The sequence below is a fragment of the Brachyhypopomus gauderio genome, chromosome 6, assembly GCF_052324685.1.
Source record: "Brachyhypopomus gauderio isolate BG-103 chromosome 6, BGAUD_0.2, whole genome shotgun sequence".
In the NCBI taxonomy this organism is placed as follows: Eukaryota; Metazoa; Chordata; class Actinopteri; order Gymnotiformes; family Hypopomidae; genus Brachyhypopomus; species Brachyhypopomus gauderio.
The window spans coordinates 20,218,104-20,231,422 of record NC_135216.1 but is presented as its reverse complement, the minus strand read 5'-3'; the positions used below and the strand labels follow the sequence as shown (position 1 = coordinate 20,231,422).

Below are 13,319 nucleotides of genomic sequence, written 5' to 3'. Positions count from 1 at the left end.
TGGTGAAACTGGGATTTGGGTTAGGTTAGGATTAGGAATACCCTATTCAGGTTATGGTTACCCTATTAGGTAGATACAGTTAGGATTAGAGATGGCATATTAGGGATAGGAATACCTAATCTATGGACCCCAAGCAATAACTGCTTAATATATATTTAATTTTTTCTTAAGTCAATGTCTGGCATGAAGTGAATCACACTTAAGTAGGCTCAAGAAACTTACAGAAGAATTAATTAGTAATTTATATACTAACTACTAACTAGTAAATACTAACCCTAACACAACCATTCATGGTTTTCCAGCCTTAAAATATTTTGTGAAGACGAGTGCACTGACAAACCTGAGAATGTGTGTTCATAGTGGGTTTCCCTCACTCATTCTGATTGGTACCAGGACATGGAGCAGTAGAGCTTGTGGTTAGTTCTACTTGGTCTCCATTTCCTGGGCATTCAGGGAATTCCCAGAGTTCCCAAAATATAAACAGGACTGAACCTGCAAACCCTGGGGGTGTTCCCCCAATTTGCTTTCTCAGCAAGATCTTGTTTGTTGTAACTTTTACTTTGGTAATACGACACCAGTGAACATCCTGAAGTGTTTGTGTCCTGTAACTCGTGCCTTCAGGATTAGTGTTTCTGACAGGTCTAGTGACATCACTGCATGTCTAGTAGAATCACTGCATGTCTAGTGACATCACTGCATGTCTAGTGACATCACTGCATGTCTAGTGACATCACTGTATGTCTAGTGACATCACTGCATGTCTAGTGGAATCACTGCATGTCTAGTGGAATCACTGCATGTCTAGTGGAATCACTGCATGTCTAGTGGAATCACTGCATGTCTAGTGGAATCACTGTGTTAATTTCAGAAGGGTTAGGATTGTAAATCCTAGACTCAGCTACCTGTGCCAGACTTGCTGGCGTGTCTCCACACTCAGCACAGAGTAGTCCTAATACACTGGAGAGGGTTTGCCACCCCCCCCCCCCCCCCCCCCCCCACCCCCGTCAACAAATTACATTCGCCCCCCGTCAACAATTTATGTTCGCCACACTCGGGGTGAGGTAGATCTTTCTGACTTGGTCATCTTATAAGTAGCTCGCAAGCTGAAAACTTGTGGGCACCCCTGCACTGGAGCATTGTGAAAGTGTCTGTTCACGCTGTAGCACGGCTGAAACCATAGCACTGCAAACACCATAGCACTGCAGAAACCATAGCACTGCAGAAACCCTACTACTGCAGACACCATAGCACTGCAGAAACCCTACTACTGCAGAAACCCTATTACTACAGAAACAATACTACTGCAGAACTCTTAACTACCACTTCTGCACAGGAAATCTGTGCCCCACAAAATGAACTAATGTAAATAAATTGTCTATGAAGATCACTAGAGCACAAACACCCACATACATACCCAAACACATATCCACACAGCAGAATCTTTTGGAAATGTTGTCAAACTAGTAATAATTGTACTACAATTTATTCTAATTCAAGTTATTTTCTATTTTGCCATATAACACAAAAAATGGTCATAACCTACAGGGACAGGACTTGTAGGTTGTTCATAAGATCTGTGGTGTGTGTTCATCATAAGCAACATGTGAATAATGTGCACACTCAGCACTTTGACCCTAGCCCTAACCTTTGACCTTCAGTCTGTCACTTTTGCAAGGGCAGAGAGCAGATTACCTTTCTGAGCTCCGCTGGGCTCGTTCAGCTCCTTCTGGGCCTCTTCAATCTTATCTGGAACACAACAACATAAAACAATTTAGATCTTCTGAAACAATATATACATTCATGAGGATGTAACGGCACAAATTTTTGATGAGGGTATTTGAAACCATCAAATACTAAGATAGAACTTTTGACAATTTATGGAACTGACCCCATCTTTCAAATTAAGTTTCACCTGCTTGCTTTTGTTGCAACATAATTCAAGGGACATCTGTGCTACAAACTGATATCTCAGACAGTAGAAAATTAAAAGCACTTCACATGTCTGCAATATTTTCACATTTTGAAATAACAGTGAATACAGTTTAACAAAAAAAGAATCACACATTTTGTTCCCATTCTGTAGTTGACCAATACGTGTACAAATTATGACTGCCATTCCATAAATAAACAAACAAACAAATAAGTAAAAACAAATAAATGAAAAATCCATAAACAGAATGATCTTTATATAAATATCACATCACAAAGGGACATGTTCTTATTTTCATATGTGGAAGAGACATTTAGTTTTTTCTCAGTCTCTCCCTGTGTGGGAGGGTGTTGTATATGAGTACGTTCAACATCGCAGTGGAATTAATGATCATCATAAAAGCTGGCCAATACAGTGTGTGTGTTGCACTCTCTCTCTCTCTCCCTCTCTCACACACACACACACACACACACACACACACACACACACACACACACACACACACACACACACACACACACACACACACACACACACACACACACACACCAGTGATCACAAGCCAAAGTGGTCAAAACTGAACAAACTAGAAAAAGACAAAATAACAACAAATCAGCATCAAAGGAAACAAGAAGCCTACACTACAACACACCTCCACTATGCCTACACCACACCTACACCTACACCACACCACACCACACCACAACCTTCACTACACCTGTAATAATTTACTAGGCAGGCGGGACGCGAGTGCAGGAGATGTATGTATTTATTAAATAAATAACAGACACGACACGAAAAGCCGGTCAGAGGAAAACATACAAAGCTAAAAGACACTGTAATGAATAAAACTACAGCAAGAGAACAGAAACGCTACCTATGATAAACGACACATAGAACACGTACATATAAACTAAATACCAGGAACACAACATGATGCGGGCAGGGAACAGGCGAAAAGAATTTATAAGGAAATAAGGTAAACAAGACAAGGGAGAACTAAGGTATGGTGGTAACAAAGAACGAACACGCAGACAGAAACCAGCAACTCAGATGCTGAGCTGACGGGGAGAACACACGAGACAGAGACAGAATTACTCGACGAGGCATCCTGACGTAACACAAGGGAAAATCCTGTTTGTGTGTGTATGTGTGTGTGTGTGTGTGTGTGTGTGTGTGTGTGTGTGTGTGTGTGTGTGTATATTAGTGGTGGGCCGGTATCGGCTTTAACGGCGTTCATTAATTTGATACTATTATCGGACGATATAACAATTATCGCCATTAATCTATTCTTAAAGTTGGGTTGGGAGCTGGGTCAAAATAGGTAAGCAAACTATGATGACTTTCACCTTGATAGTTTAGCTCGGGTGTATTCCTAACCAAATTGCACAGTAGGGGCGAGAACGAGTTTTCAAACCTGTGAATTACAAATCGCACGTGTGCTTACATGGATGCAGCCACAAAGTCGTCAGGTTTACTTAATGGAAAATTCATTTTTAGGAAGCTTCCTAATGGAGACATTGACAAGACTAAAGTTGTTTGCACCTTATGCAATGCGGAATTAGTTTATTGTAGGAGTTTTACCAGTCTGAAGTACCATTTAAACGCAAAAGACCCATTTACTAATGCTGCTGACGCTGTGTCAAGCAATGATGCAGCCCAGGGGAAGAGTCGCCGACGCCGAAAACAGGTTAAATGTACTAAATGTTGGCTTACATTTCAAATCTCATGTTTAGCTGAATAAACATGTTATCAACCCCTTTTAATGTACAGTATGTAGGGCACATGAAATTTTCTTGTCCCGGGCCCCAGCAAGACTGTCAACGGGCCTGGCCTCAGTGCTCAACATATTCGGAGTTCAATGCAAAAAAGTCTCGGAGCTCGAACCAATTATTCGGTTTTCAGTTATTTCTTATGGGGAAATTCGATTCGGAACTCGACCGCATCAGTTGTTTATGCAAGTTCCGGAACAGAACAGTGTGGAACAGTGTGTGTGTGTGTGTGTATATATATATATATATATATATATATATATATATATATATATATATATATATATATATATATATATATATATATATACAGTGGGTTGCAAAAGTATTCATACCCCTTGAACTTTTCCATATTTTGTCACATTACAACCACAAACATAAATATATTTCACTGGAATTTAATGTGAAAGACCAACACAAAGTGGTATACAATTGTGAAGTGGAAGGAAAATTATACATGAATCAAAACATTTTTTACAAATAAAAAACTAATAAGTGCGACGTGCAAAAGTATTTAGCCCCATTTTCCCTGAGTGCAACCAATTGCATTCAGAAGTTGCCTGATGACTGCTAATGACTCAAAAGGGTCCACCTGTGTGTAATCTAATCTCAGTACAAATACAGCTGCTCCGTGACGGCCTCAGATGTTGGTTAAGAGAATATTGGGGAGCAAACAGCATCATGAAGTCCAAAGAACACACCAGACAGGTTAGGAATATGGTTTTGGTGAAGTTTAAAGCAGGCTTAGGTTATAAAAAGATTTCCCAAGCTTTGAACATCTCACGGAGCACTGTTCAATCCATCATCCGGAAATGGAAAGAGTATGGCACCACAGTAAACCTGCCAAGACAAGGCCGTCCACCTAAACTTACAGGCCGAACAAGGAGATCACTGATCAGAGAGGCAGCCAAGAGGCCCATGGGGACTCTGGATGAAATGCAGAGAGCCACAGCTCAGGTGGGAGAAACTGTCCACAGGACAACAATTAGTCGTGCACTACACAAATGTGGTCTTTATGGAAGAGTGGCAAGGAGAAAGCCATTGTTAAAAGAAAACCATAAGAAGTCCCGTTTGCAGTTTGCCAGAAGCCATGTTGAGGACACAGCAAACATGTGGAAGAAGGTGCTTTGGTCAGACGAGACCAAAATTGAACTTTTTGGCCACAATGCAAAACGCTATGTGTGGCGGAGAAATAACACTGCACATCACTCTGCAAACACCATCCCCACTGTCAAATATGGTGGTGGCAGCATCATGCTCTGGGGGTGCTTCTCTTCAGCAGGGACCGGGAAGTTGGTCAAAGTTGATGGGAAGATGGATGGAGCCAAATACAGGCCAATCTTGGAAGAAAACCTGTTGGAGTCAGCAAAAGATTTGAGACTGGGGCGGAGGTTCACCTTCCAGCAGGACAACGACCCTAAACATAAAGCCAGAGCTACAATGGAGTGGTTTAAAAAAAAGAATATTCATGTGTTAGAATGGCCCAGTCAAAGTCCAGACCTAAACCCAATTTAGAATTTGTGGCAAGATCTCAAAACTGCTGTTCACAAACGCTCTCCATTCAATCTGACTGAGCTTGAGCTGTTTTGCAAGGAGGAATGGGCAAGAATTTCAGTCACTAGATGTGCAAAGCTGGTGGAGACATACCCTAAAAGACTTGCAGCTGTAATTGCAGCAAAAGGTGGCTCCACAAAGTATTGACTCAGGGGGGCTGAATAATTTTGCACATCGCACTTTTCAGTTTTTTATTTGTAAAAAAAATGTTGATTCATGTATAATTTTCCTTCCACTTCACAATTGTATACCACTTTGTGTTGGTCTTTCACATTAAATTCCAGTGAAATATATTTATGTTTGTGGTTGTAATGTGACAAAATATGGAAAAGTTCAAGGGGTATGAATACTTTTGCAACCCACTGTATATATATATATATTAGTGCTGTCAATTCCAGGTGCCGTGATTAAAAGTCCTCAAGCTTGCTAGATTTTCTAATTAGCAATCCAGGTAAAATTAGTGGAATCAACACAATCCAGGTGTCACGTTGAGGACCCCGGCCCCTCCCTTTTGGGCATGTGTATACGTTGTCCACGTGCTTTGTCTGCGTCTGTGGAACTCCGTGGTGAGGGCTATGTCGCGTGATAATCTGTCTCACCTGTGAATTGTCTCGTAATCACGTGGGGCTAATGTGGTCTGTCTATTTAATGTGCGCTCGCGCAGTGTCCTGTGCTCGTCGTTGTCTAATGTTTACACGTTCTGTGTCAAGTTCAATGTTCTACGTGCGCTATTGCGCAATACTTGTTGAAATTAAAGTGTCGTTTGCTCTGCAACCCGAGGGTTCAGTGTCTCGTCCTTGGCTGCGCCTGAACGTCACAGAACGACGAGCCGTCTGAGAGACACAACAACATGCCAGGCTACAAGAGCAAGCCCAAGAAGGGGAAAAAGCCCTGCAAGCGGCACCACCACTCTTCTTCCTCCCCCCCGCGCCACAAAGCCCCGCCGACTTTGGCGCAGCTCAAGGAGGACCCGGAGTGCGCCTACCTGCTGTGCGCGGCTCGGGAGACCGCTATTCCCGAGCTGGCCGAAGAATACCACCAGACAGCAGTACGGGTGTGGCGGGAGAGACATCCCTGGCCTTCCCGGGAATGCTCGCCGATACGGGTAAGCGCCCCCGAGCTCTACGGGGCAGGTACGCCACCAGAGGGCGAGCTTAGGGAGGAGGAGAACACACCCCCGCACCAGGGAACCACGCCAACGCTGGCGCAGCTCGAGGAGGACCCGATCTGTGCGTCCCTGCTGCGTCAGGCGCGGGAGCACCACGACCCCGAGGTGGCGGAGAAGCTCCGCCAGGAGGCAGTGCGGCTTTGGGGGAAGTACCACCCCTCTTCATCCAGTGATCCCTCACCCCTGCGGGTGGGCTCCTTTGCGCTCTGCGGGACGAAGAGTACCCCCGAGAGCGAGTTTGGGGAGGGGGACTCCCCAGGCGAGGAGGAGGAGCTGGACGAGGGGGAGGCCTACCCTCCGTCGTTATACGACGCCTCCACGGTGGACTACGGTGGAGAGGGAGAGGACTACCCCCCGTCGTTAGACGATGCGTCCACCGTAGACTACGGGGAGGAGGAGGAGTCCGAGGAAGAGGACTACCTCCCTCCGCCCGTGGGTCCCTCTACCACCGTGGAGGAAGGCGAGGAGCAAGGTTACGATGAGGAGGAGTACCCCCCGTCGGAGACCTCCGCATACCCCGAGGAAGACGGTGAGGAAGAGGAGAACGGGGATTACCCTCCGTCCGAGGGCTCCTACACGGAGGAGGAGGAGAGCCCTCCCTCCTCGGAACTGTCCGCCGGGACGGTGAAGAGGAGGAGGAGTCCAGAGGCGGGTTCATCCCTCGAGCGCTCCCCAGCCAGCGACATGGACTGCTCCCGGGGTGGCAGCTCGGGGCAGCCCATGAGCTGGAGCCGTGGCAGTGACGAGGAGATGGAAGCGGAGGAAGCCACTCCCACTGCCAGGTCCGGAGGGAGATCCCCGGGCGAAGAGGGATTCCCGTACGGCCCACCGAGGGGTGGGACCAACCGCGCTGCGCCTGGCGCGTTGGCCAACCGCGCTGCGCCTGGCGCGTTGGCCAACCGCGCTGCGCCTGGCGCGTCGGCCAACCGCGCTGCGCCTGGCGCGTCCGCCAACCTCACTGCACCAGGCGTGTCCGCCAGCCGCGCTGCGCCCGGTGGAGGGTTTGCAGCAAGGGCAGGAGGAGCACCAAGGGCGGACGCTTCACCGAGGGCGGTCACCTCCCAGACGCAGGACTGAGCGCGTCGGATCCGCCCTTCGTCGTGGGTTCGGGGCACTCGGTCCTGTTGGCACCCCGGGACGGGTAGTGCCCTTGGAGGGGGCGTCTGTCACGTTGAGGACCCCGGCCCCTCCCTTTTGGGCGTGTGTATACGTTGTCCACGTGCTTTGTCTGCGTCTGTGGAACTCCGTGGTGAGGGCTATGTCGCGTGATAATCTGTCTCACCTGTGAATTGTCTCGTAATCACGTGGGGCTAATGTGGTCTGTCTATTTAATGTGCGCTCGCGCAGTGTCCTGTGTTCGTCGTTGTCTAATGTTTACACGTTCCGTGTCAAGTTCAATGTTCTACGTGCGCTATTGCGCAATACTTGTTGAAATTAAAGTGTCGTTTGCTCTGCAACCCGAGGTTTCTGTGTCTCGTCCTTGGCTGCGCCCAAACGTCACACCAGGAAGCCTGAGCAAAATCCTGGTGAGGACTTTTAATCGTGGCACCTGGAATTGACAGCACTAATACACACACACACACACACACACACACACACACACACACACACACACACACTAGCCAATACAGCGTCAATTCATCTTGGGTTGGGAATTACATATACATGTCCTGCACAGTGGTCAGAGGGAATTTAGGCCATAATTCTTGCAGGATAGTGACCAGGTGACTATGTGATTCTGGTGGAGGAAAACGTTTCCTGACTCACTCCCCCAAAGTAGCTCAATAATATTTTGATCTGGTGACTGTGCAGGCCTGTCACCTTACAGCGAGGCAGTCTGGGTTCGATTCTTGGTCTGGGCGGCTCTGTGTGGAGTTTGCATGTTCTCCCTGTGCCTGTGTGGGTTTTCTCTGGGTACTCTGGTTTTATTCCACAGTCCAAAGACATGTATGGTAGGTTGATTGATCACTCTAAATTGCCCATAGGTGTGAGTGTGTGCATGTCTGTTGGCCGTGTGGTGGACTGGCAACCTGCCCATGGTGTACCCTGCCTTCGCCCGGAGATACTGGGATTAGCTCCAGCCCCCTGTGACCACGACTAGCGGGATTAAGTGGTACGGATAATGGATGGATGGATGGATGGATGGACTGTGCAGGCCATGGGAGATGTTCAACTTCACTTTCATGTTCATCACACCAATCTTTCACCAGTCTTGCTGTATGTATTGGTGCATTGCCATCCTGATACACGGCAGCGCCTTCAGGATACAATGTTTGAACCATTGGATGGACATGGTCCTCCAGAATGGTTCGGTAGTCCTTGGCAGTGACGCGCCCATCTAGCACAAGTATTGGGCCAAAGGAATGCCATGATATGGCAGCCCAAACCATCACTGATTCACCCCCATGCTTCACTCTGGGCAACAGTCTGGGTGGTATGCTTCTTTGGGGCTTCTCCACACCGTAACTCTCCCCGATGTGAGGAAAACTGTAAAGGTGGACTCATCAGAGAGTACATGTTTCACATTGTACACAGCCCAAGATTTGCACTCCTTGCACCATTGAAACTGACGTTTGGCACTGGCACGAGTGACCAAAAATTTGGCTATAGCAGCCCGACCGTGTATATTGACCCTGTGGAAGAGAGTTGAGGTGCACATTTAATTCTACCGTGATTTGGGCAGCTGTGGTTTTGTTTTTCTGATACAATCCCGGTCAGCACCCCAACATCCGTTTCCTCTTGCGTCCACAGTTAATCCTGTTGGATGTGGTTTGTCCTTCTTAGTGGTATACTGACATTACCCTGGATACAGTGGCTCTTGATACATCACAAAGACTTGCTATCTTGGTCACAGACGCACGCCAGCAAGACGTGCACCAACAATTTGTCCTCTTTTGAACTCTGGTATGTCACCCATAATGTTGCAATATTTTGAGCAAAATTGTGCTCTTACCCTGCTAATTGAACCTTCACACTTTGCTCTTACTGGTGCAATGTGCAATTAATGAAGACTGGCCACCAGGCTGGTTCAATTTAGTATTGAAACCTCCCACACTAAAATGTTTCAGTTTCATTGTCCAACCCCTGTATATACATAATTGTTCCTCTAGAGTTAGTATTAGAGGAACAGTTATGTATATACATAGTTAATACTATTATACATCACTCCAATACCAACCACAAGGCATGCCGTCTATCATAATTATATTACTAACACATTGCCAATATTCTCTGTGCATTTGCATGTGTGTGCATATGTAATTCTGTGTGTGGGGTGTGTGTGTTTATACCTGCAGTATGCTGATGAATGTGGTGGCCTCAATGGGGAGGGTGTGTGGGTGTGTGTGTGTGTGTGTGTGGGCAGCACTACCGGCAGACAGCACTGTGTGTATGTGTGTGTGGGCAAGACTACCAGCAGACAGCACTGTGCGTATGTGTGAGGGAATAATTATGTTATGTTGAGCGTGTTATGGTGTGTGTGTTTGTGTTATGGTGTGGTGTGTGTGTGTGTGCGCTATGGTGTGTTGTGGTGTGTGTGTGTGTGTGTGTGTGTTGTGGTGTGTGGGGGGGCAGCAGTAGCGGCAGACAGCACTGCTGATTGTTGAGACTGTGTGGGCTGCTGGTGAGAAACTGATACAGCTTGTGTGGGGGGCAGAGAGGAGTGAGAGAGGAGAGTGAGAGGAGAGACAAAGAGAGGAGTGAGAGAGGAGAGAGAGAGGAGAGACAAAGAGAGGAGTGAGAGAGGAGAGAGGGGAGACAGAGGCAGGGAGAAGAGAGGGGGAGTGCAGGGTGCCCATGTCTAGCCTTGTTAATCCAGCACCACACACACACACACACACACACACACACACACACACACACACACACACACACACACACACACACACACACACACACACACACACATACTGCAAGGTCCTGAAAGCTTAAATGGATATGGACACCATTAATAAGGAATTGAGAGAGCAGCTACACATTCATGGTGTTAGTGGTTAGGGTTCGCTGAATAATTACAGCTGCTTTGTTTAAAATGGAAGAGACTTTTATTACCCCAGAACACATCCCTCCAGGTGAGGATCCCTGCTGCCCCTTTCCATGTGAGCTGATTGAACTGACTAACCCTAACCCCTAACCCTAACCCTTAAAGCCTAATGCTAACCCCTTACTGTTTATGAATGAATGTAATCTGTGAGCTGTCCAGTTGAATTATTCATCAGTGTCTGCTTCTCCTGGGAGACTAGCACTTGTCCTGGGAGACTACAACTTGTCCAGTTAAAAAAATCATTTGCATTTAACATCCTCTTGAGAAAAGAGAAAGAGAAAGCGTTTCCAAATCACAGATTTTACTGATGTGGCTCTTATGTTGTAGAAGAGTCTGGGCTTTAGATAATAGTTTTACCAATATTACTGTTCATTGAAGAGGTAGAGAGCTAGAGCTAGAGAGCTAGAGGTAGAGAGTTGGCAAGGTAGAGGTAGAGAGAGAGAGCTAGAGAAGTAGAGAGGTAGAGAGGTAGCTCATTAGCAAATGCACACTAAAGCAAATTTGTGTTCAGACTAGAGGATTATGATGACAGGAAACCCCAGCAAAAAATCCAGCAAAAGATAGACAGCCCTAATACTCCTGCTTGATTCTAAATGAACTTTAACTAAATGAAACACTGCCACAGTGAACAGCCATCATGAAATACTCCACACATGCTGAACACACTGCTAATTCTAACTCTAACCCCTAACCCTAACCCATGACTCCCACTGCCTCTGCACCCGCATTGTTATTCACTGTTTTGTAAATTCAGTTCAATCCAGGGTTAGGGCGTTAAGGTGTTAGGGTGTTAGGATTAAGGTGTTAGGGTTATGGCGAACACAGGTGTTTATCAATAATAAAATGCCATCTGTGTACAAGTAATAGATAAAAAACAGTATTACTCCAAAATAAAAAGAATTGGAATTTAAAATGTCAATAATGTCATCATATACACAAAACCCAAACATACACATATGGAAATACACAAACATACGTGCAAAAACACATGCATAAACTCACAATAATACATTAATACACATAAAAACATACAAATACAAACAGAAATACACATAAAAACACTTTCACACACAGACACATAAAAACACATACAAAACACACACAGACACAAACATTCACGTTTATATTTTACTCAAAGAACAAATAAACTCTAGACAACCAGAACTTTCTGCCAAAAACATACACTGTCAGTCACAGTAATAACCACACTGTATCAGTCCCAGTCCTATATTAGTCACACTATATCAGTCACACTGTATCAGTCACATAGACACAAATTAGTCACACTGTATCAGTCCCAGTCCTATTAGTTATACTATATCAGTCACACTGTATCAGTCCCAGTCCTATAAGTTACACTATATCAGTCACACTGTATCAGTCCCAGTTCTATCAGCTACACTGTATCAGTCACATGGTATCAGTCCCAGTCCCATCAGTCACACTGTATCAATCAGTCATAATAGTCACAGTATCAATCACAGTCCTATCAGTCAAAGTCGTATCAGTCATATTGGGCACACAATCTGTCAGTCACAACCAGGGGTGGAAAGTAACTAATTACATTTATTCACATTACTGTAATTGAGTACTTTTTATGACTAATTTGTAATTTTCTGAGTAGTTTTTGAAATATGTAATTTTTACTTTTACTTGAGTAAAAGTTTGACCCAAGTAGTTTTACTTCACTACATTTGAACGCCCTCACATTACTGAGTAAAAAAATATTGATGGTGAAAAATTAAATGCAGGCAGAAATTTAAACTTCTGAGTCCCAGAACTGAAGGCCAATTGCATGGCCTTGCCTTGCGCGCACCCTTTCCATTGTCTCATAATCAGGTCGTAATCCGGTGCACTTTTTTCCCCAAAAGGATGAGATGTTTAAATCTTTAAATCTTCTATCTATCAGGTTCTGTGGGATCCTGTGGACATTTTATTGTGAAAAGTGGAATCCTGTGGGCACTGTATTTTGAATAGTTGAATCCTGTGCACATTTTGTTTTATTTTGAGATATGGAATCCTGTGGTCATTTTATATTTTATTTATTTTGAGTTGTGGCAACCTGTGGGCATTTTATTGTGAAAAGTGGGATCCAGTGGGCACTGTATTTTGAATAGTTGGATCCCGTGAGCACTTACTTTTAAATTATGGGATCCTATGAGCTTTTTTAAATTTTTGATGTGGGATCCTGTGGGCATTTTTTTGTGAGTAGTGGAATCCTGTTGCATTTTAGTTTGATTTGTGGCATCTTGTGGGCACTTAATTTTGTGTGCATCTTGTTTTTTGAATAATTTGTAATTTAAATTTCTTTATTCTTATCATAGTGTTGTCCGTTGGACAGTAGGACTGAAAATTGTTTGCACTTTATGGTACTGGTTGTGACTGTCCTTGTGCTGTGAGGAAGTATGTTCCTGAGCCCAGCTGATCTTTTTGCAAGTTTGGATGTGCACTTAATGTCACGTTGAGGACCCCGGCCCCTCCCCTTTGGGCGTGTGTATACGTGGTCCACGTGCTTTGTCTGCGTCTGTGGAACTCCGTGGTGAAGGCTATGTCGTGTGATAATGTGTATCACCTGTGAATCGTCTCGTAATCACGTGAGGCTAATGTGGTTTGTCTATTTAATGTGCGCTCGCGCAGTGTCCTGTGCTCGTCGTTGTCTAAGTCTGCACGTTGTGTGACTCGTGTGTGTTTCTTGTGCGCTATTGCGCAATATCTATTTGTTATTAAAAGTGACCTCTGCCTCGAAAGTAAGGATTCCCGTGTCTCGTCCTTCGCCCTGCCCGCACGTCACAGAACGACGAGCTGTTCAAGAGACACCGACAGAATGCCAGGCTATGCCACCCGGCCGAAGAA

General features: G+C 45.4%; 1 protein-coding gene across 4 annotated transcripts in view; it reads right to left on the bottom strand.

Moving 5' to 3' along the window:
• Positions 1–13,319, bottom strand: part of hivep1 (HIVEP zinc finger 1) — a 49,448-nt gene that overhangs the window by 13,119 nt on the left and 23,010 nt on the right. For all 4 annotated transcript variants that reach the window (XM_077009513.1, XM_077009515.1, XM_077009514.1 and 1 more), the window contains exon 3: positions 1,693–1,746. In XM_077009513.1, coding sequence (XP_076865628.1) covers positions 1,693–1,746 — 54 coding nt within the window. The remainder of the gene's footprint in view (positions 1–1,692; positions 1,747–13,319) is intronic.